Consider the following 26,051-nt stretch of genomic DNA (forward strand, 5'->3'; position numbering starts at 1 on the left):
AGGGCAGGGCCCCCATCCTCTCCCAAACACCCCATTGCCCCCGCGGAGGACAGGCCCATCCTGCCAGGGACTCAGGTGGGTACCAAAATAAAAATGTCTTCAACTGGGAAAATTTTGTGTGGGTCCTTTTTCTTTTCCTCCCCCAAATTCAGCTACTGGATGAAATCTATAGGAATGTAAGATGATGGGATAAACTTGAACCATTTAAGCTCATGGTTTAATTGTATCGAATGACGTAGAGTTGGCAGTTGCGACCCTTAGTCTGTCCTTTCATAAAATCCCAGTAAACGTTGGCAATGGTGATTTTTAATAATAACATTAAAAATTGCTTCTCCTAGGCACCATGCTGCGTTCTTCACGTATGTTTGTAAGACTCCACTGAGTTTGGTACTGTTAACTACTGTTCCCAGTTTACAGGTGAAGAAATTGAGGTTGTATCTCCTGTTTAAATTCCCAGAGCTAATGGTAGCAGAGGCACTATTTGAATGTAGGTCTACCTGATTCTAAAGCCTTTGTTCTGAACCACTGCAGTACTTAGCCTCACAAAGAAAGCTTGGCCCAGCCAAATGTTTTCAAACTGGACTGATTTAACTACCTTTAAGAACACCTATTTGGTGCATTATTAAAAGTTGCATAATTAATTCTATGTGTGTATAACCAAAAACAAGTGTTCTTGTACTTTACCTTAAATAAATGTAATTTAAAGATGCCGAGCCTTTCTGACATCACTTTTGTGCATACATAAAAGTGAAAAAAAAAAAAAAGGGAAAAAAAGAGAAAGGCATTGGCAATAACTTCATCACAACTGCCACGGCGATTGTAGGACCATCCTCATTTCAGAGTTAGTAAAATGTGAAAAATACAGCACCTGTGTACCTACCATCTTGCTTAAGAGACAAAACAATTCCCAGCAGCACTAACAGCCTTGTGTCAACCTCCTTGACCTAGCCTTTCCACCCTAGAGGAAACTGTCCTGAATTTTGTGTTTACTCTTCCCTCATTTTTAGCTACAGTTGTTTTTAAACATATACCCTATGCCATACATTGTTTGAGCTTGTTTCAGAATGGTTCCGTGAGTGGAATTGTATCCCATTCTTTTGATGTTTTTAAAAATCATGAGAAGTCGATCTATACTAATGTGTGTAGCTCACTTATCTTTCACTATTGAGTATTCCACTCTCTTCATATCCTGCTGTATTAATTCTGTTGCTGGACATTTGGGCTGTTTCCAGCATTCTGCTGTCAAGTTATGTTTGCTATAGACATTCTCATAGTTGTTTCTTAGAACATGTGTGTTTCTCCAGGGTATATACCTGGGAAGGGGACGGCTAAGTCTAGATGAGAGTGCTTGCTGTTCTGATTGCTAGCCAATACTGCTGCCCGTGTTTCTGTCCACTGAATAGCCCGAGGGGACAGCAGTCCTGCTCTTGCTTTGTTTACAGACCTTCAGGGGGAATAAGCGTTTATAAAAAGAATAGGGGGATAGTGAAGGAGAGCTTCCTAGGCCATAGTCTGACTTTCAGCCATGGCCCCGGGGGGCAAAGCCAGAAAGGAGTGGAGGCCAGGTGGAGCACTGCTGTTGGCGCTGAGCATGTGTGTGAGGTGGGGCTGCCCTTGACTGGACACTGGGTCTCAGACTGTGGCACAGCTGACATCACAGAATCCACTGTGAGGCCACGGCTGGGCTTCAGGACCTAGAAATTCAGAGAGAACACTGCATGCATTCTCAGATTGTATGGTTCTTTATTTAAATTGCAGTAAGGAAGCTGAAATGGGCTCTCCAGGGGTATTTCGCTGAGCCCTGGTCCCCTTTGCAGCTTCCAGCTCTAGGTCCTATTGATGGGCTTCAATGGTCACTGGCTCCATGGCCTCAGATGTCACACCACCAGTGATTTCCAGCCCCTGGCCACTCTCTGCTGTCTCTATGATGGCCTCCATTCGGGTCCCTTCCACTGCCTTCGCCAGGATGTTCACACCTTTATCGCGTGATGAGCCCGCTGTCTTTCTAGTAAGACTGGCTCTGATATTCCTGAAGAAGGAGCTGATCCTGCTGAATCTCTTGGTGGCGGAAGCTGAACTCGCTGTAGATAAGCTCCTGCCCGGTTTGTGCGAGGTCCTGGGCTCGTTGGTGATGGGAGCACGGCTGACGCCTTTGTGACCAGTGCCCTGCTCGCTGCCCCCCGGGCTGCCGTGGCCTTTCTCCTTCTGGTCGTCTCTAGTGGCTCTACGGCCGCCTGAGCACCGGCCAGCTGCTTTTTGGATTACCTTGTTCCCCGCTGCCTTGTGGTGGCTTTCCACTGAACCGCAGAGCGAGGGGCTCCTAAGAGCTCTCTCCTCTTCCCACTGCTCCCTGCTCTCCCTTCTTCCCTTGCGGGCCTGGGACACCCTCTGTGAGCTGCCATCCTGTTCACTCACTTGGCCTTCCTGTGGCAAGGTTGAGATGAGGGACCCCTCGTCCTCCTTGTTGGCTCTTCCTCTGACAGTCTCACTGGTAGGTTCTGCTCCGACCGCAGTCCTGCCGGCCTCTGGGGAGAGGCTGGTGGACGTGCTGGAAGCATACTGTGAATTGCCCGCAGCACCTGCCAGGGCCGTTTTCCTGCTCCTCAGGGATGTTCCGGCAGTGCCCCCAGTGGCTATATTGGTTTTGCTTCCTCCTGGACCGTCGCTGGCTGTGGCCGCCGTGGCGGTGCTCTGCTCTTCAGGGGCAGGAGACTTGATCACTGCCACGCTCAAAGCACCCGCTGCGGTGCCTCCTGCCACCCATGCTGTCTCCACCTTTGTCGTTGCCCCCGATGCTGACTCTTTGTCAAGCACCGTAGGCTTTGCTTTTGCAGTGGCCACATCGGGCACGGTAGCGGGCTTGTGGGAGTCCAGTTGGATCCCCTCCCCCCCAGCAAACGCTGCAGACGTGGCCCCGGCCACCTCAGAGCGCATGTGGAGGCTCCTGATGCTGACCTGGTCCTGATCCCACTCTCCTTGGAAATCCTCCCCTGCCGGGCTCCGCCCGTCCTCCTCCTCGAACACAGGCATGCCGATCATGTCCCCGGCTGGAATGGCATAGGTGCTGCTGTGACTGTCCACTGGTGGTCGCAGGAGGTAAATCAGCTTTTCCCAGTAGGCAAAGAGGTCTTCCTGCGCGTCCAGAGGGGGACACAGCTGCAGGTAGCAGGAGCGGCCAGTGGCAAACTTCACGCGCAGCTGTTGTTTCTCACGATTGTGAGCGGAGATCCTCACGAACTTCAAGGGAAGGAGCCTGGTGAGCTCTAAGGTCTTTGCAGCCTTGTGGCTCTTCCCCTTGGTGGCCTGGCTGCGCTCAGCGTGCTCTTCACAGCCGGTGGCCCATCGGGCCAGCAGCATGATGTCTGGGAGTGGGAGGACGGGGCTGCTGGATGCGATGCCCACGGTCACCATGCAGACACAGTTGTGCACGTCGATCACGTCTCCCCTCTTCGTGATCTGGATAAAGTCGCTCTCGAATATCGGTGCGTACCTGAATATGTCGTATTCGCCCTTGTGCAGTTGCTGCTGCAGCTTCCCCACGGTGGTGTTGAACAGGCCCACCCCGGTGCTGCTCTGGGCCGTGTGATACGGGAGCAGAGAGTCCCCAGTCATGGCTGTCTTTGATCACGACAGGCAGCGCGGTGAAGGCGGGCCCCTGGCTCTTCCCTCCCTCGGCTTCGTTGGCAGAAGAGCGAGCTGCGGTGCTCCTGCCTCCTGCGTCACACAAGCAGCCCTACGGCAGGTTTTCCAAGCCCACCCCACCGGCCCCCACCTTTGCCTCAGGGTCTCCCAGAGGCAGGGGTGTGGGTAGGGGCACAGATGATCACAGCGGGGACACTGTAGGGCGCCTGGACCCCAGGCTAAATCTCTTCAAGTTGTCGAGAGGTATGGTAGGCTCCCCCTCTGCCTCACCTCACTTCTGCTTCTGGATTTTTTATCTCCCCAAGAGGCCGTCAACTTCAGTCCTAGTGAGAGAAGTAACCACTTTCTCAGCCTAACCCCCTGGCACAGCCTATTTATCCTCTGATGCCCTTTGTGACCTATCACTGTCACACAGCCCTTTGCCTCATCGCCCAGCTGCCCCCTCAGGGCAGGGCCCCCATCCTCTCCCAAACACCCCATTGCCCCCGCGGAGGACAGGCCCATCCTGCCAGGGACTCAGGTGGGTACCAAAATAAAAATGTCTTCAACTGGGAAAATTTTGTGTGGGTCCTTTTTCTTTTCCTCCCCCAAATTCAGCTACTGGATGAAATCTATAGGAATGTAAGATGATGGGATAAACTTGAACCATTTAAGCTCATGGTTTAATTGTATCGAATGACGTAGAGTTGGCAGTTGCGACCCTTAGTCTGTCCTTTCATAAAATCCCAGTAAACGTTGACAATGGTGATTTTTAATAATAACATTAAAAATTGCTTCTCCTAGGCACCATGCTGCGTTCTTCACGTATGTTTGTAAGACTCCACTGAGTTTGGTACTGTTAACTACTGTTCCCAGTTTACAGGTGAAGAAATTGAGGTTGTATCTCCTGTTTAAATTCCCAGAGCTAATGGTAGCAGAGGCACTATTTGAATGTAGGTCTACCTGATTCTAAAGCCTTTGTTCTGAACCACTGCAGTACTTAGCCTCACAAAGAAAGCTTGGCCCAGCCAAATGTTTTCAAACTGGACTGATTTAACTACCTTTAAGAACACCTATTTGGTGCATTATTAAAAGTTGCATAATTAATTCTATGTGTGTATAACCAAAAACAAGTGTTCTTGTACTTTACCTTAAATAAATGTAATTTAAAGATGCCGAGCCTTTCTGACATCACTTTTGTGCATACATAAAAGTGAAAAAAAAAAAAGTGAAAAAAAGAGAAAGGCATTGGCAATAACTTCATCACAACTGCCACGGCGATTGTAGGACCATCCTCATTTCAGAGTTAGTAAAATGTGAAAAATACAGCACCTGTGTACCTACCATCTTGCTTAAGAGACAAAACAATTCCCAGCAGCACTAACAGCCTTGTGTCAACCTCCTTGACCTAGCCTTTCCACCCTAGAGGAAACTGTCCTGAATTTTGTGTTTACTCTTCCCTCATTTTTAGCTACAGTTGTTTTTAAACATATACCCTATGCCATACATTGTTTGAGCTTGTTTCAGAATGGTTCCGTGAGTGGAATTGTATCCCATTCTTTTGATGTTTTTAAAAATCATGAGAAGTCGATCTATACTAATGTGTGTAGCTCACTTATCTTTCACTATTGAGTATTCCACTCTCTTCATATCCTGCTGTATTAATTCTGTTGCTGGACATTTGGGCTGTTTCCAGCATTCTGCTGTCAAGTTATGTTTGCTATAGACATTCTCATAGTTGTTTCTTAGAACATGTGTGTTTCTCCAGGGTATATACCTGGGAAGGGGACGGCTAAGTCTAGATGAGAGTGCTTGCTGTTCTGATTGCTAGCCAATACTGCTGCCCATGTTTCTGTCCACTGAATAGCCCGAGGGGACAGGAGTCCTGCTCTTGCTTTGTTTACAGACCTTCAGGGGGAATAAGCGTTTATGAAAAGAATAGGGGGATAGTGAAGGAGAGCTTCCTAGGCCATAGTCTGACTTTCAGCCATGGCCCCGGGGGGCAAAGCCAGAAAGGAGTGGAGGCCAGGTGGAGCACTGCTGTTGGCGCTGAGCATGTGTGTGAGGTGGGGCTGCCCTTGACTGGACACTGGGTCTCAGACTGTGGCACAGCTGACATCACAGAATCCACTGTGAGGCCACGGCTGGGCTTCAGGACCTAGAAATTCAGAGAGAACACTGCATGCATTCTCAGATTGTATGGTTCTTTATTTAAATTGCAGTAAGGAAGCTGAAATGGGCTCTCCAGGGGTATTTCGCTGAGCCCTGGTCCCCTTTGCAGCTTCCAGCTCTAGGTCCTATTGATGGGCTTCAATGGTCACTGGCTCCATGGCCTCAGATGTCACACCACCAGTGATTTCCAGCCCCTGGCCACTCTCTGCTGTCTCTATGATGGCCTCCATTCGGGTCCCTTCCACTGCCTTCGCCAGGATGTTCACACCTTTATCGCGTGATGAGCCCGCTGTCTTTCTAGTAAGACTGGCTCTGATATTCCTGAAGAAGGAGCTGATCCTGCTGAATCTCTTGGTGGCGGAAGCTGAACTCGCTGTAGATAAGCTCCTGCCCGGTTTGTGCGAGGTCCTGGGCTCGTTGGTGATGGGAGCACGGCTGACGCCTTTGTGACCAGTGCCCTGCTCGCTGCCCCCCGGGCTGCCGTGGCCTTTCTCCTTCTGGTCGTCTCTAGTGGCTCTACGGCCGCCTGAGCACCGGCCAGCTGCTTTTTGGATTACCTTGTTCCCCGCTGCCTTGTGGTGGCTTTCCACTGAACCGCAGAGCGAGGGGCTCCTAAGAGCTCTCTCCTCTTCCCACTGCTCCCTGCTCTCCCTTCTTCCCTTGCGGGCCTGGGACACCCTCTGTGAGCTGCCATCCTGTTCACTCACTTGGCCTTCCTGTGGCAAGGTTGAGATGAGGGACCCCTCGTCCTCCTTGTTGGCTCTTCCTCTGACAGTCTCACTGGTAGGTTCTGCTCCGACCGCAGTCCTGCCGGCCTCTGGGGAGAGGCTGGTGGACGTGCTGGAAGCATACTGTGAATTGTCCGCAGCACCTGCCAGGGCCGTTTTCCTGCTCCTCAGGGCTGTTCCGGCAGTGCCCCCAGTGGCTATATTGGTTTTGCTTCCTCCTGGACCGTCGCTGGCTGTGGCCGCCGTGGCGGTGCTCTGCTCTTCAGGGGCAGGAGACTTGATCACTGCCACGCTCAAAGCACCCGCTGCGGTGCCTCCTGCCACCCATGCTGTCTCCACCTTTGTCGTTGCCCCCGATGCTGACTCTTTGTCAAGCACCGTAGGCTTTGCTTTTGCAGTGGCCACATCGGGCACGGTAGCGGGCTTGTGGGAGTCCAGTTGGATCCCCTCCCCCCCAGCAAACGCTGCAGACGTGGCCCCGGCCACCTCAGAGCGCATGTGGAGGCTCCTGATGCTGACCTGGTCCTGATCCCACTCTCCTTGGAAATCCTCCCCTGCCGGGCTCCGCCCGTCCTCCTCCTCGAACACAGGCATGCCGATCATGTCCCCGGCTGGAATGGCATAGGTGCTGCTGTGACTGTCCACTGGTGGTCGCAGGAGGTAAATCAGCTTTTCCCAGTAGGCAAAGAGGTCTTCCTGCGCGTCCAGAGGGGGACACAGCTGCAGGTAGCAGGAGCGGCCAGTGGCAAACTTCACGCGCAGCTGTTGTTTCTCACGATTGTGAGCGGAGATCCTCACGAACTTCAAGGGAAGGAGCCTGGTGAGCTCTAAGGTCTTTGCAGCCTTGTGGCTCTTCCCCTTGGTGGCCTGGCTGCGCTCAGCGTGCTCTTCACAGCCGGTGGCCCATCGGGCCAGCAGCATGATGTCTGGGAGTGGGAGGACGGGGCTGCTGGATGCGATGCCCACGGTCACCATGCAGACACAGTTGTGCACGTCGATCACGTCTCCCCTCTTCGTGATCTGGATAAAGTCGCTCTCGAATATCGGTGCGTACCTGAATATGTCGTATTCGCCCTTGTGCAGTTGCTGCTGCAGCTTCCCCACGGTGGTGTTGAACAGGCCCACCCCGGTGCTGCTCTGGGCCGTGTGATACGGGAGCAGAGAGTCCCCAGTCATGGCTGTCTTTGATCACGACAGGCAGCGCGGTGAAGGCGGGCCCCTGGCTCTTCCCTCCCTCGGCTTCGTTGGCAGAAGAGCGAGCTGCGGTGCTCCTGCCTCCTGCGTCACACAAGCAGCCCTACGGCAGGTTTTCCAAGCCCACCCCACCGGCCCCCACCTTTGCCTCAGGGTCTCCCAGAGGCAGGGGTGTGGGTAGGGGCACAGATGATCACAGCGGGGACACTGTAGGGCGCCTGGACCCCAGGCTAAATCTCTTCAAGTTGTCGAGAGGTATGGTAGGCTCCCCCTCTGCCTCACCTCACTTCTGCTTCTGGATTTTTTATCTCCCCAAGAGGCCGTCAACTTCAGTCCTAGTGAGAGAAGTAACCACTTTCTCAGCCTAACCCCCTGGCACAGCCTATTTATCCTCTGATGCCCTTTGTGACCTATCACTGTCACACAGCCCTTTGCCTCATCGCCCAGCTGCCCCCTCAGGGCAGGGCCCCCATCCTCTCCCAAACACCCCATTGCCCCCGCGGAGGACAGGCCCATCCTGCCAGGGACTCAGGTGGGTACCAAAATAAAAATGTCTTCAACTGGGAAAATTTTGTGTGGGTCCTTTTTCTTTTCCTCCCCCAAATTCAGCTACTGGATGAAATCTATAGGAATGTAAGATGATGGGATAAACTTGAACCATTTAAGCTCATGGTTTAATTGTATCGAATGACGTAGAGTTGGCAGTTGCGACCCTTAGTCTGTCCTTTCATAAAATCCCAGTAAACGTTGGCAATGGTGATTTTTAATAATAACATTAAAAATTGCTTCTCCTAGGCACCATGCTGCGTTCTTCACGTATGTTTGTAAGACTCCACTGAGTTTGGTACTGTTAACTACTGTTCCCAGTTTACAGGTGAAGAAATTGAGGTTGTATCTCCTGTTTAAATTCCCAGAGCTAATGGTAGCAGAGGCACTATTTGAATGTAGGTCTACCTGATTCTAAAGCCTTTGTTCTGAACCACTGCAGTACTTAGCCTCACAAAGAAAGCTTGGCCCAGCCAAATGTTTTCAAACTGGACTGATTTAACTACCTTTAAGAACACCTATTTGGTGCATTATTAAAAGTTGCATAATTAATTCTATGTGTGTATAACCAAAAACAAGTGTTCTTGTACTTTACCTTAAATAAATGTAATTTAAAGATGCCGAGCCTTTCTGACATCACTTTTGTGCATACATAAAAGTGAAAAAAAAAAAAAAGGGAAAAAAAGAGAAAGGCATTGGCAATAACTTCATCACAACTGCCACGGCGATTGTAGGACCATCCTCATTTCAGAGTTAGTAAAATGTGAAAAATACAGCACCTGTGTACCTACCATCTTGCTTAAGAGACAAAACAATTCCCAGCAGCACTAACAGCCTTGTGTCAACCTCCTTGACCTAGCCTTTCCACCCTAGAGGAAACTGTCCTGAATTTTGTGTTTACTCTTCCCTCATTTTTAGCTACAGTTGTTTTTAAACATATACCCTATGCCATACATTGTTTGAGCTTGTTTCAGAATGGTTCCGTGAGTGGAATTGTATCCCATTCTTTTGATGTTTTTAAAAATCATGAGAAGTCGATCTATACTAATGTGTGTAGCTCACTTATCTTTCACTATTGAGTATTCCACTCTCTTCATATCCTGCTGTATTAATTCTGTTGCTGGACATTTGGGCTGTTTCCAGCATTCTGCTGTCAAGTTATGTTTGCTATAGACATTCTCATAGTTGTTTCTTAGAACATGTGTGTTTCTCCAGGGTATATACCTGGGAAGGGGACGGCTAAGTCTAGATGAGAGTGCTTGCTGTTCTGATTGCTAGCCAATACTGCTGCCCGTGTTTCTGTCCACTGAATAGCCCGAGGGGACAGCAGTCCTGCTCTTGCTTTGTTTACAGACCTTCAGGGGGAATAAGCGTTTATAAAAAGAATAGGGGGATAGTGAAGGAGAGCTTCCTAGGCCATAGTCTGACTTTCAGCCATGGCCCCGGGGGGCAAAGCCAGAAAGGAGTGGAGGCCAGGTGGAGCACTGCTGTTGGCGCTGAGCATGTGTGTGAGGTGGGGCTGCCCTTGACTGGACACTGGGTCTCAGACTGTGGCACAGCTGACATCACAGAATCCACTGTGAGGCCACGGCTGGGCTTCAGGACCTAGAAATTCAGAGAGAACACTGCATGCATTCTCAGATTGTATGGTTCTTTATTTAAATTGCAGTAAGGAAGCTGAAATGGGCTCTCCAGGGGTATTTCGCTGAGCCCTGGTCCCCTTTGCAGCTTCCAGCTCTAGGTCCTATTGATGGGCTTCAATGGTCACTGGCTCCATGGCCTCAGATGTCACACCACCAGTGATTTCCAGCCCCTGGCCACTCTCTGCTGTCTCTATGATGGCCTCCATTCGGGTCCCTTCCACTGCCTTCGCCAGGATGTTCACACCTTTATCGCGTGATGAGCCCGCTGTCTTTCTAGTAAGACTGGCTCTGATATTCCTGAAGAAGGAGCTGATCCTGCTGAATCTCTTGGTGGCGGAAGCTGAACTCGCTGTAGATAAGCTCCTGCCCGGTTTGTGCGAGGTCCTGGGCTCGTTGGTGATGGGAGCACGGCTGACGCCTTTGTGACCAGTGCCCTGCTCGCTGCCCCCCGGGCTGCCGTGGCCTTTCTCCTTCTGGTCGTCTCTAGTGGCTCTACGGCCGCCTGAGCACCGGCCAGCTGCTTTTTGGATTACCTTGTTCCCCGCTGCCTTGTGGTGGCTTTCCACTGAACCGCAGAGCGAGGGGCTCCTAAGAGCTCTCTCCTCTTCCCACTGCTCCCTGCTCTCCCTTCTTCCCTTGCGGGCCTGGGACACCCTCTGTGAGCTGCCATCCTGTTCACTCACTTGGCCTTCCTGTGGCAAGGTTGAGATGAGGGACCCCTCGTCCTCCTTGTTGGCTCTTCCTCTGACAGTCTCACTGGTAGGTTCTGCTCCGACCGCAGTCCTGCCGGCCTCTGGGGAGAGGCTGGTGGACGTGCTGGAAGCATACTGTGAATTGTCCGCAGCACCTGCCAGGGCCGTTTTCCTGCTCCTCAGGGATGTTCCGGCAGTGCCCCCAGTGGCTATATTGGTTTTGCTTCCTCCTGGACCGTCGCTGGCTGTGGCCGCCGTGGCGGTGCTCTGCTCTTCAGGGGCAGGAGACTTGATCACTGCCACGCTCAAAGCACCCGCTGCGGTGCCTCCTGCCACCCATGCTGTCTCCACCTTTGTCGTTGCCCCCGATGCTGACTCTTTGTCAAGCACCGTAGGCTTTGCTTTTGCAGTGGCCACATCGGGCACGGTAGCGGGCTTGTGGGAGTCCAGTTGGATCCCCTCCCCCCCAGCAAACGCTGCAGACGTGGCCCCGGCCACCTCAGAGCGCATGTGGAGGCTCCTGATGCTGACCTGGTCCTGATCCCACTCTCCTTGGAAATCCTCCCCTGCCGGGCTCCGCCCGTCCTCCTCCTCGAACACAGGCATGCCGATCATGTCCCCGGCTGGAATGGCATAGGTGCTGCTGTGACTGTCCACTGGTGGTCGCAGGAGGTAAATCAGCTTTTCCCAGTAGGCAAAGAGGTCTTCCTGCGCGTCCAGAGGGGGACACAGCTGCAGGTAGCAGGAGCGGCCAGTGGCAAACTTCACGCGCAGCTGTTGTTTCTCACGATTGTGAGCGGAGATCCTCACGAACTTCAAGGGAAGGAGCCTGGTGAGCTCTAAGGTCTTTGCAGCCTTGTGGCTCTTCCCCTTGGTGGCCTGGCTGCGCTCAGCGTGCTCTTCACAGCCGGTGGCCCATCGGGCCAGCAGCATGATGTCTGGGAGTGGGAGGACGGGGCTGCTGGATGCGATGCCCACGGTCACCATGCAGACACAGTTGTGCACGTCGATCACGTCTCCCCTCTTCGTGATCTGGATAAAGTCGCTCTCGAATATCGGTGCGTACCTGAATATGTCGTATTCGCCCTTGTGCAGTTGCTGCTGCAGCTTCCCCACGGTGGTGTTGAACAGGCCCACCCCGGTGCTGCTCTGGGCCGTGTGATACGGGAGCAGAGAGTCCCCAGTCATGGCTGTCTTTGATCACGACAGGCAGCGCGGTGAAGGCGGGCCCCTGGCTCTTCCCTCCCTCGGCTTCGTTGGCAGAAGAGCGAGCTGCGGTGCTCCTGCCTCCTGCGTCACACAAGCAGCCCTACGGCAGGTTTTCCAAGCCCACCCCACCGGCCCCCACCTTTGCCTCAGGGTCTCCCAGAGGCAGGGGTGTGGGTAGGGGCACAGATGATCACAGCGGGGACACTGTAGGGCGCCTGGACCCCAGGCTAAATCTCTTCAAGTTGTCGAGAGGTATGGTAGGCTCCCCCTCTGCCTCACCTCACTTCTGCTTCTGGATTTTTTATCTCCCCAAGAGGCCGTCAACTTCAGTCCTAGTGAGAGAAGTAACCACTTTCTCAGCCTAACCCCCTGGCACAGCCTATTTATCCTCTGATGCCCTTTGTGACCTATCACTGTCACACAGCCCTTTGCCTCATCGCCCAGCTGCCCCCTCAGGGCAGGGCCCCCATCCTCTCCCAAACACCCCATTGCCCCCGCGGAGGACAGGCCCATCCTGCCAGGGACTCAGGTGGGTACCAAAATAAAAATGTCTTCAACTGGGAAAATTTTGTGTGGGTCCTTTTTCTTTTCCTCCCCCAAATTCAGCTACTGGATGAAATCTATAGGAATGTAAGATGATGGGATAAACTTGAACCATTTAAGCTCATGGTTTAATTGTATCGAATGACGTAGAGTTGGCAGTTGCGACCCTTAGTCTGTCCTTTCATAAAATCCCAGTAAACGTTGGCAATGGTGATTTTTAATAATAACATTAAAAATTGCTTCTCCTAGGCACCATGCTGCGTTCTTCACGTATGTTTGTAAGACTCCACTGAGTTTGGTACTGTTAACTACTGTTCCCAGTTTACAGGTGAAGAAATTGAGGTTGTATCTCCTGTTTAAATTCCCAGAGCTAATGGTAGCAGAGGCACTATTTGAATGTAGGTCTACCTGATTCTAAAGCCTTTGTTCTGAACCACTGCAGTACTTAGCCTCACAAAGAAAGCTTGGCCCAGCCAAATGTTTTCAAACTGGACTGATTTAACTACCTTTAAGAACACCTATTTGGTGCATTATTAAAAGTTGCATAATTAATTCTATGTGTGTATAACCAAAAACAAGTGTTCTTGTACTTTACCTTAAATAAATGTAATTTAAAGATGCCGAGCCTTTCTGACATCACTTTTGTGCATACATAAAAGTGAAAAAAAAAAAAAAGGGAAAAAAAGAGAAAGGCATTGGCAATAACTTCATCACAACTGCCACGGCGATTGTAGGACCATCCTCATTTCAGAGTTAGTAAAATGTGAAAAATACAGCACCTGTGTACCTACCATCTTGCTTAAGAGACAAAACAATTCCCAGCAGCACTAACAGCCTTGTGTCAACCTCCTTGACCTAGCCTTTCCACCCTAGAGGAAACTGTCCTGAATTTTGTGTTTACTCTTCCCTCATTTTTAGCTACAGTTGTTTTTAAACATATACCCTATGCCATACATTGTTTGAGCTTGTTTCAGAATGGTTCCGTGAGTGGAATTGTATCCCATTCTTTTGATGTTTTTAAAAATCATGAGAAGTCGATCTATACTAATGTGTGTAGCTCACTTATCTTTCACTATTGAGTATTCCACTCTCTTCATATCCTGCTGTATTAATTCTGTTGCTGGACATTTGGGCTGTTTCCAGCATTCTGCTGTCAAGTTATGTTTGCTATAGACATTCTCATAGTTGTTTCTTAGAACATGTGTGTTTCTCCAGGGTATATACCTGGGAAGGGGACGGCTAAGTCTAGATGAGAGTGCTTGCTGTTCTGATTGCTAGCCAATACTGCTGCCCGTGTTTCTGTCCACTGAATAGCCCGAGGGGACAGCAGTCCTGCTCTTGCTTTGTTTACAGACCTTCAGGGGGAATAAGCGTTTATAAAAAGAATAGGGGGATAGTGAAGGAGAGCTTCCTAGGCCATAGTCTGACTTTCAGCCATGGCCCCGGGGGGCAAAGCCAGAAAGGAGTGGAGGCCAGGTGGAGCACTGCTGTTGGCGCTGAGCATGTGTGTGAGGTGGGGCTGCCCTTGACTGGACACTGGGTCTCAGACTGTGGCACAGCTGACATCACAGAATCCACTGTGAGGCCACGGCTGGGCTTCAGGACCTAGAAATTCAGAGAGAACACTGCATGCATTCTCAGATTGTATGGTTCTTTATTTAAATTGCAGTAAGGAAGCTGAAATGGGCTCTCCAGGGGTATTTCGCTGAGCCCTGGTCCCCTTTGCAGCTTCCAGCTCTAGGTCCTATTGATGGGCTTCAATGGTCACTGGCTCCATGGCCTCAGATGTCACACCACCAGTGATTTCCAGCCCCTGGCCACTCTCTGCTGTCTCTATGATGGCCTCCATTCGGGTCCCTTCCACTGCCTTCGCCAGGATGTTCACACCTTTATCGCGTGATGAGCCCGCTGTCTTTCTAGTAAGACTGGCTCTGATATTCCTGAAGAAGGAGCTGATCCTGCTGAATCTCTTGGTGGCGGAAGCTGAACTCGCTGTAGATAAGCTCCTGCCCGGTTTGTGCGAGGTCCTGGGCTCGTTGGTGATGGGAGCACGGCTGACGCCTTTGTGACCAGTGCCCTGCTCGCTGCCCCCCGGGCTGCCGTGGCCTTTCTCCTTCTGGTCGTCTCTAGTGGCTCTACGGCCGCCTGAGCACCGGCCAGCTGCTTTTTGGATTACCTTGTTCCCCGCTGCCTTGTGGTGGCTTTCCACTGAACCGCAGAGCGAGGGGCTCCTAAGAGCTCTCTCCTCTTCCCACTGCTCCCTGCTCTCCCTTCTTCCCTTGCGGGCCTGGGACACCCTCTGTGAGCTGCCATCCTGTTCACTCACTTGGCCTTCCTGTGGCAAGGTTGAGATGAGGGACCCCTCGTCCTCCTTGTTGGCTCTTCCTCTGACAGTCTCACTGGTAGGTTCTGCTCCGACCGCAGTCCTGCCGGCCTCTGGGGAGAGGCTGGTGGACGTGCTGGAAGCATACTGTGAATTGCCCGCAGCACCTGCCAGGGCCGTTTTCCTGCTCCTCAGGGATGTTCCGGCAGTGCCCCCAGTGGCTATATTGGTTTTGCTTCCTCCTGGACCGTCGCTGGCTGTGGCCGCCGTGGCGGTGCTCTGCTCTTCAGGGGCAGGAGACTTGATCACTGCCACGCTCAAAGCACCCGCTGCGGTGCCTCCTGCCACCCATGCTGTCTCCACCTTTGTCGTTGCCCCCGATGCTGACTCTTTGTCAAGCACCGTAGGCTTTGCTTTTGCAGTGGCCACATCGGGCACGGTAGCGGGCTTGTGGGAGTCCAGTTGGATCCCCTCCCCCCCAGCAAACGCTGCAGACGTGGCCCCGGCCACCTCAGAGCGCATGTGGAGGCTCCTGATGCTGACCTGGTCCTGATCCCACTCTCCTTGGAAATCCTCCCCTGCCGGGCTCCGCCCGTCCTCCTCCTCGAACACAGGCATGCCGATCATGTCCCCGGCTGGAATGGCATAGGTGCTGCTGTGACTGTCCACTGGTGGTCGCAGGAGGTAAATCAGCTTTTCCCAGTAGGCAAAGAGGTCTTCCTGCGCGTCCAGAGGGGGACACAGCTGCAGGTAGCAGGAGCGGCCAGTGGCAAACTTCACGCGCAGCTGTTGTTTCTCACGATTGTGAGCGGAGATCCTCACGAACTTCAAGGGAAGGAGCCTGGTGAGCTCTAAGGTCTTTGCAGCCTTGTGGCTCTTCCCCTTGGTGGCCTGGCTGCGCTCAGCGTGCTCTTCACAGCCGGTGGCCCATCGGGCCAGCAGCATGATGTCTGGGAGTGGGAGGACGGGGCTGCTGGATGCGATGCCCACGGTCACCATGCAGACACAGTTGTGCACGTCGATCACGTCTCCCCTCTTCGTGATCTGGATAAAGTCGCTCTCGAATATCGGTGCGTACCTGAATATGTCGTATTCGCCCTTGTGCAGTTGCTGCTGCAGCTTCCCCACGGTGGTGTTGAACAGGCCCACCCCGGTGCTGCTCTGGGCCGTGTGATACGGGAGCAGAGAGTCCCCAGTCATGGCTGTCTTTGATCACGACAGGCAGCGCGGTGAAGGCGGGCCCCTGGCTCTTCCCTCCCTCGGCTTCGTTGGCAGAAGAGCGAGCTGCGGTGCTCCTGCGTCACACAAGCAGCCCTACGGCAGGTTTTCCAAGCCCACCCCACCGGCCCCCACCTTTGCCTCAGGGTCTCCCAGAGGCAGGGGTGTGGGTAGGGGCACAGATGATCACAGCGGGGACACTGTAGGGCGCCTGGACCCCAGGCTAAATCTCTTCAAGTTGTCGAGAGGTATGGTAGGCTCCCCCTCTGCCTCACCTCACTTCTGCTTCTGGATTTTTTATCTCCCCAAGAGGCCGTCAACTTCAGTCCTAGTGAGAGAAGTAACCACTTTCTCAGCCTAACCCCCTGGCACAGCCTATTTATCCTCTGATGCCCTTTGTGACCTATCACTGTCACACAGCCCTTTGCCTCATCGCCCAGCTGCCCCCTCAGGGCAGGGCCCCCATCCTCTCCCAAACACCCCATTGCCCCCGCGGAGGACAGGCCCATCCTGCCAGGGACTCAGGTGGGTACCAAAATAAAAATGTCTTCAACTGGGAAAATTTTGTGTGGGTCCTTTTTCTTTTCCTCCCCCAAATTCAGCTACTGGATGAAATCTATAGGAATGTAAGATGATGGGATAAACTTGAACCATTTAAGCTCATGGTTTAATTGTATCGAATGACGTAGAGTTGGCAGTTGCGACCCTTAGTCTGTCCTTTCATAAAATCCCAGTAAACGTTGGCAATGGTGATTTTTAATAATAACATTAAAAATTGCTTCTCCTAGGCACCATGCTGCGTTCTTCACGTATGTTTGTAAGACTCCACTGAGTTTGGTACTGTTAACTACTGTTCCCAGTTTACAGGTGAAGAAATTGAGGTTGTATCTCCTGTTTAAATTCCCAGAGCTAATGGTAGCAGAGGCACTATTTGAATGTAGGTCTACCTGATTCTAAAGCCTTTGTTCTGAACCACTGCAGTACTTAGCCTCACAAAGAAAGCTTGGCCCAGCCAAATGTTTTCAAACTGGACTGATTTAACTACCTTTAAGAACACCTATTTGGTGCATTATTAAAAGTTGCATAATTAATTCTATGTGTGTATAACCAAAAACAAGTGTTCTTGTACTTTACCTTAAATAAATGTAATTTAAAGATGCCGAGCCTTTCTGACATCACTTTTGTGCATACATAAAAGTGAAAAAAAAAAAAAAAGGGAAAAAAAGAGAAAGGCATTGGCAATAACTTCATCACAACTGCCACGGCGATTGTAGGACCATCCTCATTTCAGAGTTAGTAAAATGTGAAAAATACAGCACCTGTGTACCTACCATCTTGCTTAAGAGACAAAACAATTCCCAGCAGCACTAACAGCCTTGTGTCAACCTCCTTGACCTAGCCTTTCCACCCTAGAGGAAACTGTCCTGAATTTTGTGTTTACTCTTCCCTCATTTTTAGCTACAGTTGTTTTTAAACATATACCCTATGCCATACATTGTTTGAGCTTGTTTCAGAATGGTTCCGTGAGTGGAATTGTATCCCATTCTTTTGATGTTTTTAAAAATCATGAGAAGTCGATCTATACTAATGTGTGTAGCTCACTTATCTTTCACTATTGAGTATTCCACTCTCTTCATATCCTGCTGTATTAATTCTGTTGCTGGACATTTGGGCTGTTTCCAGCATTCTGCTGTCAAGTTATGTTTGCTATAGACATTCTCATAGTTGTTTCTTAGAACATGTGTGTTTCTCCAGGGTATATACCTGGGAAGGGGACGGCTAAGTCTAGATGAGAGTGCTTGCTGTTCTGATTGCTAGCCAATACTGCTGCCCGTGTTTCTGTCCACTGAATAGCCCGAGGGGACAGCAGTCCTGCTCTTGCTTTGTTTACAGACCTTCAGGGGGAATAAGCGTTTATAAAAAGAATAGGGGGATAGTGAAGGAGAGCTTCCTAGGCCATAGTCTGACTTTCAGCCATGGCCCCGGGGGGCAAAGCCAGAAAGGAGTGGAGGCCAGGTGGAGCACTGCTGTTGGCGCTGAGCATGTGTGTGAGGTGGGGCTGCCCTTGACTGGACACTGGGTCTCAGACTGTGGCACAGCTGACATCACAGAATCCACTGTGAGGCCACGGCTGGGCTTCAGGACCTAGAAATTCAGAGAGAACACTGCATGCATTCTCAGATTGTATGGTTCTTTATTTAAATTGCAGTAAGGAAGCTGAAATGGGCTCTCCAGGGGTATTTCGCTGAGCCCTGGTCCCCTTTGCAGCTTCCAGCTCTAGGTCCTATTGATGGGCTTCAATGGTCACTGGCTCCATGGCCTCAGATGTCACACCACCAGTGATTTCCAGCCCCTGGCCACTCTCTGCTGTCTCTATGATGGCCTCCATTCGGGTCCCTTCCACTGCCTTCGCCAGGATGTTCACACCTTTATCGCGTGATGAGCCCGCTGTCTTTCTAGTAAGACTGGCTCTGATATTCCTGAAGAAGGAGCTGATCCTGCTGAATCTCTTGGTGGCGGAAGCTGAACTCGCTGTAGATAAGCTCCTGCCCGGTTTGTGCGAGGTCCTGGGCTCGTTGGTGATGGGAGCACGGCTGACGCCTTTGTGACCAGTGCCCTGCTCGCTGCCCCCCGGGCTGCCGTGGCCTTTCTCCTTCTGGTCGTCTCTAGTGGCTCTACGGCCGCCTGAGCACCGGCCAGCTGCTTTTTGGATTACCTTGTTCCCCGCTGCCTTGTGGTGGCTTTCCACTGAACCGCAGAGCGAGGGGCTCCTAAGAGCTCTCTCCTCTTCCCACTGCTCCCTGCTCTCCCTTCTTCCCTTGCGGGCCTGGGACACCCTCTGTGAGCTGCCATCCTGTTCACTCACTTGGCCTTCCTGTGGCAAGGTTGAGATGAGGGACCCCTCGTCCTCCTTGTTGGCTCTTCCTCTGACAGTCTCACTGGTAGGTTCTGCTCCGACCGCAGTCCTGCCGGCCTCTGGGGAGAGGCTGGTGGACGTGCTGGAAGCATACTGTGAATTGTCCGCAGCACCTGCCAGGGCCGTTTTCCTGCTCCTCAGGGATGTTCCGGCAGTGCCCCCAGTGGCTATATTGGTTTTGCTTCCTCCTGGACCGTCGCTGGCTGTGGCCGCCGTGGCGGTGCTCTGCTCTTCAGGGGCAGGAGACTTGATCACTGCCACGCTCAAAGCACCCGCTGCGGTGCCTCCTGCCACCCATGCTGTCTCCACCTTTGTCGTTGCCCCCGATGCTGACTCTTTGTCAAGCACCGTAGGCTTTGCTTTTGCAGTGGCCACATCGGGCACGGTAGCGGGCTTGTGGGAGTCCAGTTGGATCCCCTCCCCCCCAGCAAACGCTGCAGACGTGGCCCCGGCCACCTCAGAGCGCATGTGGAGGCTCCTGATGCTGACCTGGTCCTGATCCCACTCTCCTTGGAAATCCTCCCCTGCCGGGCTCCGCCCGTCCTCCTCCTCGAACACAGGCATGCCGATCATGTCCCCGGCTGGAATGGCATAGGTGCTGCTGTGACTGTCCACTGGTGGTCGCAGGAGGTAAATCAGCTTTTCCCAGTAGGCAAAGAGGTCTTCCTGCGCGTCCAGAGGGGGACACAGCTGCAGGTAGCAGGAGCGGCCAGTGGCAAACTTCACGCGCAGCTGTTGTTTCTCACGATTGTGAGCGGAGATCCTCACGAACTTCAAGGGAAGGAGCCTGGTGAGCTCTAAGGTCTTTGCAGCCTTGTGGCTCTTCCCCTTGGTGGCCTGGCTGCGCTCAGCGTGCTCTTCACAGCCGGTGGCCCATCGGGCCAGCAGCATGATGTCTGGGAGTGGGAGGACGGGGCTGCTGGATGCGATGCCCACGGTCACCATGCAGACACAGTTGTGCACGTCGATCACGTCTCCCCTCTTCGTGATCTGGATAAAGTCGCTCTCGAATATCGGTGTGTACCTGAATATGTCGTATTCGCCCTTGTGCAGTTGCTGCTGCAGCTTCCCCACGGTGGTGTTGAACAGGCCCACCCCGGTGCTGCTCTGGGCCGTGTGATACGGGAGCAGAGAGTCCCCAGTCATGGCTGTCTTTGATCACGACAGGCAGCGCGGTGAAGGCGGGCCCCTGGCTCTTCCCTCCCTCGGCTTCGTTGGCAGAAGAGCGAGCTGCGGTGCTCCTGCCTCCTGCGTCACACAAGCAGCCCTACGGCAGGTTTTCCAAGCCCACCCCACCGGCCCCCACCTTTGCCTCAGGGTCTCCCAGAGGCAGGGGTGTGGGTAGGGGCACAGATGATCACAGCGGGGACACTGTAGGGCGCCTGGACCCCAGGCTAAATCTCTTCAAGTTGTCGAGAGGTATGGTAGGCTCCCCCTCTGCCTCACCTCACTTCTGCTTCTGGATTTTTTATCTCCCCAAGAGGCCGTCAACTTCAGTCCTAGTGAGAGAAGTAACCACTTTCTCAGCCTAACCCCCTGGCACAGCCTATTTATCCTCTGATGCCCTTTGTGACCTATCACTGTCACACAGCCCTTTGCCTCATCGCCCAGCTGCCCCCTCAGGGCAGGGCCCCCATCCTCTCCCAAACACCCCATTGCCCCCGCGGAGGACAGGCCCATCCTGCCAGGGACTCAGGTGGGTACCAAAATAAAAATGTCTTCAACTGGGAAAATTTTGTGTGGGTCCTTTTTCTTTTCCTCCCCCAAATTCAGCTACTGGATGAAATCTATAGGAATGTAAGATGATGGGATAAACTTGAACCATTTAAGCTCATGGTTTAATTGTATCGAATGACGTAGAGTTGGCAGTTGCGACCCTTAGTCTGTCCTTTCATAAAATCCCAGTAAACGTTGGCAATGGTGATTTTTAATAATAACATTAAAAATTGCTTCTCCTAGGCACCATGCTGCGTTCTTCACGTATGTTTGTAAGACTCCACTGAGTTTGGTACTGTTAACTACTGTTCCCAGTTTACAGGTGAAGAAATTGAGGTTGTATCTCCTGTTTAAATTCCCAGAGCTAATGGTAGCAGAGGCACTATTTGAATGTAGGTCTACCTGATTCTAAAGCCTTTGTTCTGAACCACTGCAGTACTTAGCCTCACAAAGAAAGCTTGGCCCAGCCAAATGTTTTCAAACTGGACTGATTTAACTACCTTTAAGAACACCTATTTGGTGCATTATTAAAAGTTGCATAATTAATTCTATGTGTGTATAACCAAAAACAAGTGTTCTTGTACTTTACCTTAAATAAATGTAATTTAAAGATGCCGAGCCTTTCTGACATCACTTTTGTGCATACATAAAAGTGAAAAAAAAAAAAAAAGGGAAAAAAAGAGAAAGGCATTGGCAATAACTTCATCACAACTGCCACGGCGATTGTAGGACCATCCTCATTTCAGAGTTAGTAAAATGTGAAAAATACAGCACCTGTGTACCTACCATCTTGCTTAAGAGACAAAACAATTCCCAGCAGCACTAACAGCCTTGTGTCAACCTCCTTGACCTAGCCTTTCCACCCTAGAGGAAACTGTCCTGAATTTTGTGTTTACTCTTCCCTCATTTTTAGCTACAGTTGTTTTTAAACATATACCCTATGCCATACATTGTTTGAGCTTGTTTCAGAATGGTTCCGTGAGTGGAATTGTATCCCATTCTTTTGATGTTTTTAAAAATCATGAGAAGTCGATCTATACTAATGTGTGTAGCTCACTTATCTTTCACTATTGAGTATTCCACTCTCTTCATATCCTGCTGTATTAATTCTGTTGCTGGACATTTGGGCTGTTTCCAGCATTCTGCTGTCAAGTTATGTTTGCTATAGACATTCTCATAGTTGTTTCTTAGAACATGTGTGTTTCTCCAGGGTATATACCTGGGAAGGGGACGGCTAAGTCTAGATGAGAGTGCTTGCTGTTCTGATTGCTAGCCAATACTGCTGCCCGTGTTTCTGTCCACTGAATAGCCCGAGGGGACAGCAGTCCTGCTCTTGCTTTGTTTACAGACCTTCAGGGGGAATAAGCGTTTATAAAAAGAATAGGGGGATAGTGAAGGAGAGCTTCCTAGGCCATAGTCTGACTTTCAGCCATGGCCCCGGGGGGCAAAGCCAGAAAGGAGTGGAGGCCAGGTGGAGCACTGCTGTTGGCGCTGAGCATGTGTGTGAGGTGGGGCTGCCCTTGACTGGACACTGGGTCTCAGACTGTGGCACAGCTGACATCACAGAATCCACTGTGAGGCCACGGCTGGGCTTCAGGACCTAGAAATTCAGAGAGAACACTGCATGCATTCTCAGATTGTATGGTTCTTTATTTAAATTGCAGTAAGGAAGCTGAAATGGGCTCTCCAGGGGTATTTCGCTGAGCCCTGGTCCCCTTTGCAGCTTCCAGCTCTAGGTCCTATTGATGGGCTTCAATGGTCACTGGCTCCATGGCCTCAGATGTCACACCACCAGTGATTTCCAGCCCCTGGCCACTCTCTGCTGTCTCTATGATGGCCTCCATTCGGGTCCCTTCCACTGCCTTCGCCAGGATGTTCACACCTTTATCGCGTGATGAGCCCGCTGTCTTTCTAGTAAGACTGGCTCTGATATTCCTGAAGAAGGAGCTGATCCTGCTGAATCTCTTGGTGGCGGAAGCTGAACTCGCTGTAGATAAGCTCCTGCCCGGTTTGTGCGAGGTCCTGGGCTCGTTGGTGATGGGAGCACGGCTGACGCCTTTGTGACCAGTGCCCTGCTCGCTGCCCCCCGGGCTGCCGTGGCCTTTCTCCTTCTGGTCGTCTCTAGTGGCTCTACGGCCGCCTGAGCACCGACCAGCTGCTGTTTGGATTACCTTGTTCCCCGCTGCCTTGTGGTGGCTTTCCACTGAACCGCAGAGCGAGGGGCTCCTAAGAGCTCTCTCCTCTTCCCACTGCTCCCTGCTCTCCCTTCTTCCCTTGCGGGCCTGGGACACCCTCTGTGAGCTGCCATCCTGTTCACTCACTTGGCCTTCCTGTGGCAAGGTTGAGATGAGGGACCCCTCGTCCTCCTTGTTGGCTCTTCCTCTGACAGTCTCACTGGTAGGTTCTGCTCCGACCGCAGTCCTGCCGGCCTCTGGGGAGAGGCTGGTGGACGTGCTGGAAGCATACTGTGAATTGTCCGCAGCACCTGCCAGGGCCGTTTTCCTGCTCCTCAGGGATGTTCCGGCAGTGCCCCCAGTGGCTATATTGGTTTTGCTTCCTCCTGGACCGTCGCTGGCTGTGGCCGCCGTGGCGGTGCTCTGCTCTTCAGGGGCAGGAGACTTGATCACTGCCACGCTCAAAGCACCCGCTGCGGTGCCTCCTGCCACCCATGCTGTCTCCACCTTTGTCGTTGCCCCCGATGCTGACTCTTTGTCAAGCACCGTAGGCTTTGCTTTTGCAGTGGCCACATCGGGCACGGTAGCGGGCTTGTGGGAGTCCAGTTGGATCCCCTCCCCCCCAGCAAACGCTGCAGACGTGGCCCCGGCCACCTCAGAGCGCATGTGGAGGCTCCTGATGCTGACCTGGTCCTGATCCCACTCTCCTTGGAAATCCTCCCCTGCCGGGCTCCGCCCGTCCTCCTCCTCGAACACAGGCATGCCGATCATGTCCCCGGCTGGAATGGCATAGGTGCTGCTGTGACTGTCCACTGGTGGTCGCAGGAGGTAAATCAGCTTTTCCCAGTAGGCAAAGAGGTCTTCCTGCGCGTCCAGAGGGGGACACAGCTGCAGGTAGCAGGAGCGGCCAGTGGCAAACTTCACGCGCAGCTGTTGTTTCTCACGATTGTGAGCGGAGATCCTCACGAACTTCAAGGGAAGGAGCCTGGTGAGCTCTAAGGTCTTTGCAGCCTTGTGGCTCTTCCCCTTGGTGGCCTGGCTGCGCTCAGCGTGCTCTTCACAGCCGGTGGCCCATCGGGCCAGCAGCATGATGTCTGGGAGTGGGAGGACGGGGCTGCTGGATGCGATGCCCACGGTCACCATGCAGACACAGTTGTGCACGTCGATCACGTCTCCCCTCTTCGTGATCTGGATAAAGTCGCTCTCGAATATCGGTGCGTACCTGAATATGTCGTATTCGCCCTTGTGCAGTTGCTGCTGCAGCTTCCCCACGGTGGTGTTGAACAGGCCCACCCCGGTGCTGCTCTGGGCCGTGTGATACGGGAGCAGAGAGTCCCCAGTCATGGCTGTCTTTGATCACGACAGGCAGCGCGGTGAAGGCGGGCCCCTGGCTCTTCCCTCCCTCGGCTTCGTTGGCAGAAGAGCGAGCTGCGGTGCTCCTGCCTCCTGCGTCACACAAGCAGCCCTACGGCAGGTTTTCCAAGCCCACCCCACCGGCCCCCACCTTTGCCTCAGGGTCTCCCAGAGGCAGGGGTGTGGGTAGGGGCACAGATGATCACAGCGGGGACACTGTAGGGCGCCTGGACCCCAGGCTAAATCTCTTCAAGTTGTCGAGAGGTATGGTAGGCTCCCCCTCTGCCTCACCTCACTTCTGCTTCTGGATTTTTTATCTCCCCAAGAGGCCGTCAACTTCAGTCCTAGTGAGAGAAGTAACCACTTTCTCAGCCTAACCCCCTGGCACAGCCTATTTATCCTCTGATGCCCTTTGTGACCTATCACTGTCACACAGCCCTTTGCCTCATCGCCCAGCTGCCCCCTCAGGGCAGGGCCCCCATCCTCTCCCAAACACCCCATTGCCCCCGCGGAGGACAGGCCCATCCTGCCAGGGACTCAGGTGGGTACCAAAATAAAAATGTCTTCAACTGGGAAAATTTTGTGTGGGTCCTTTTTCTTTTCCTCCCCCAAATTCAGCTACTGGATGAAATCTATAGGAATGTAAGATGATGGGATAAACTTGAACCATTTAAGCTCATGGTTTAATTGTATCGAATGACGTAGAGTTGGCAGTTGCGACCCTTAGTCTGTCCTTTCATAAAATCCCAGTAAACGTTGGCAATGGTGATTTTTAATAATAACATTAAAAATTGCTTCTCCTAGGCACCATGCTGCGTTCTTCACGTATGTTTGTAAGACTCCACTGAGTTTGGTACTGTTAACTACTGTTCCCAGTTTACAGGTGAAGAAATTGAGGTTGTATCTCCTGTTTAAATTCCCAGAGCTAATGGTAGCAGAGGCACTATTTGAATGTAGGTCTACCTGATTCTAAAGCCTTTGTTCTGAACCACTGCAGTACTTAGCCTCACAAAGAAAGCTTGGCCCAGCCAAATGTTTTCAAACTGGACTGATTTAACTACCTTTAAGAACACCTATTTGGTGCATTATTAAAAGTTGCATAATTAATTCTATGTGTGTATAACCAAAAACAAGTGTTCTTGTACTTTACCTTAAATAAATGTAATTTAAAGATGCCGAGCCTTTCTGACATCACTTTTGTGCATACATAAAAGTGAAAAAAAAAAAAAAGGGAAAAAAAGAGAAAGGCATTGGCAATAACTTCATCACAACTGCCACGGCGATTGTAGGACCATCCTCATTTCAGAGTTAGTAAAATGTGAAAAATACAGCACCTGTGTACCTACCATCTTGCTTAAGAGACAAAACAATTCCCAGCAGCACTAACAGCCTTGTGTCAACCTCCTTGACCTAGCCTTTCCACCCTAGAGGAAACTGTCCTGAATTTTGTGTTTACTCTTCCCTCATTTTTAGCTACAGTTGTTTTTAAACATATACCCTATGCCATACATTGTTTGAGCTTGTTTCAGAATGGTTCCGTGAGTGGAATTGTATCCCATTCTTTTGATGTTTTTAAAAATCATGAGAAGTCGATCTATACTAATGTGTGTAGCTCACTTATCTTTCACTATTGAGTATTCCACTCTCTTCATATCCTGCTGTATTAATTCTGTTGCTGGACATTTGGGCTGTTTCCAGCATTCTGCTGTCAAGTTATGTTTGCTATAGACATTCTCATAGTTGTTTCTTAGAACATGTGTGTTTCTCCAGGGTATATACCTGGGAAGGGGACGGCTAAGTCTAGATGAGAGTGCTTGCTGTTCTGATTGCTAGCCAATACTGCTGCCCGTGTTTCTGTCCACTGAATAGCCCGAGGGGACAGCAGTCCTGCTCTTGCTTTGTTTACAGACCTTCAGGGGGAATAAGCGTTTATAAAAAGAATAGGGGGATAGTGAAGGAGAGCTTCCTAGGCCATAGTCTGACTTTCAGCCATGGCCCCGGG

At 51.7% G+C, this 26,051-nt stretch overlaps 6 protein-coding genes across 6 annotated transcripts; all 6 read right to left on the reverse strand.

The window, feature by feature from the left end:
• Nucleotides 1-1,833: 1,833 nt before the first annotated feature.
• Nucleotides 1,834-3,612, reverse strand: LOC102997245 (Golgi-associated RAB2 interactor protein 4-like). Its single transcript, XM_007184987.3, has one exon. It carries the CDS (start codon nt 3,610-3,612, stop codon nt 1,834-1,836), a length of 1,779 nt encoding a protein of 592 aa, XP_007185049.2.
• A 2,306-nt stretch (nt 3,613-5,918) lies between these two features.
• LOC130705878 (Golgi-associated RAB2 interactor protein 4-like) lies at nt 5,919-7,697 on the reverse strand. The gene has a single exon (XM_057535781.1). The coding sequence runs from the start codon at nt 7,695-7,697 to the stop codon at nt 5,919-5,921; it is 1,779 nt and encodes a 592-aa protein (XP_057391764.1).
• Nucleotides 7,698-10,005: 2,308 nt separating this feature from the next.
• On the reverse strand, nt 10,006-11,784 carry LOC130707084 (Golgi-associated RAB2 interactor protein 4-like). Its single transcript, XM_057539847.1, has one exon. It carries the CDS (start codon nt 11,782-11,784, stop codon nt 10,006-10,008), a length of 1,779 nt encoding a protein of 592 aa, XP_057395830.1.
• A 2,308-nt stretch (nt 11,785-14,092) lies between these two features.
• LOC130705768 (Golgi-associated RAB2 interactor protein 4-like) lies at nt 14,093-15,871 on the reverse strand. The gene has a single exon (XM_057534773.1). The coding sequence runs from the start codon at nt 15,869-15,871 to the stop codon at nt 14,093-14,095; it is 1,779 nt and encodes a 592-aa protein (XP_057390756.1).
• Nucleotides 15,872-18,173: 2,302 nt separating this feature from the next.
• On the reverse strand, nt 18,174-19,952 carry LOC130704660 (Golgi-associated RAB2 interactor protein 4-like). Its single transcript, XM_057527148.1, has 2 exons — nt 18,756-19,952; nt 18,174-18,620 (listed from the first exon to the last, which is right to left on the reverse strand). The coding sequence occupies exons 1-2, from the start codon at nt 19,950-19,952 to the stop codon at nt 18,174-18,176; spliced, it is 1,644 nt and encodes a 547-aa protein (XP_057383131.1).
• Nucleotides 19,953-22,261: 2,309 nt separating this feature from the next.
• On the reverse strand, nt 22,262-24,040 carry LOC130704665 (Golgi-associated RAB2 interactor protein 4-like). The gene is made up of 2 exons (XM_057527223.1): nt 22,844-24,040; nt 22,262-22,708 (listed from the first exon to the last, which is right to left on the reverse strand). The coding sequence occupies exons 1-2, from the start codon at nt 24,038-24,040 to the stop codon at nt 22,262-22,264; spliced, it is 1,644 nt and encodes a 547-aa protein (XP_057383206.1).
• Between the last annotated feature and the right edge of the window lie 2,011 nt (nt 24,041-26,051).

This window comes from Balaenoptera acutorostrata, chromosome 1 (genome assembly GCF_949987535.1).
Source record: "Balaenoptera acutorostrata chromosome 1, mBalAcu1.1, whole genome shotgun sequence".
In the NCBI taxonomy this organism is placed as follows: Eukaryota; Metazoa; Chordata; class Mammalia; order Artiodactyla; family Balaenopteridae; genus Balaenoptera; species Balaenoptera acutorostrata.

Coding starts and splice junctions, on each gene's coding strand:
- LOC102997245 (XM_007184987.3), bottom strand. CDS start 3,612: ATGACTGGGGACTCTCTGCTCCCGTATCACACGGCCCAGAGCAGCACC.
- LOC130704660 (XM_057527148.1), bottom strand. CDS start 19,952: ATGACTGGGGACTCTCTGCTCCCGTATCACACGGCCCAGAGCAGCACC. Junction 18,621..18,755: donor CCTTGCCACAGGAAGGCCAA/GTGAGTGAACAG, acceptor AGCCACCACAAG/GCAGCGGGGAACAAGGTAAT.
- LOC130705768 (XM_057534773.1), bottom strand. CDS start 15,871: ATGACTGGGGACTCTCTGCTCCCGTATCACACGGCCCAGAGCAGCACC.
- LOC130704665 (XM_057527223.1), bottom strand. CDS start 24,040: ATGACTGGGGACTCTCTGCTCCCGTATCACACGGCCCAGAGCAGCACC. Junction 22,709..22,843: donor CCTTGCCACAGGAAGGCCAA/GTGAGTGAACAG, acceptor AGCCACCACAAG/GCAGCGGGGAACAAGGTAAT.
- LOC130707084 (XM_057539847.1), bottom strand. CDS start 11,784: ATGACTGGGGACTCTCTGCTCCCGTATCACACGGCCCAGAGCAGCACC.
- LOC130705878 (XM_057535781.1), bottom strand. CDS start 7,697: ATGACTGGGGACTCTCTGCTCCCGTATCACACGGCCCAGAGCAGCACC.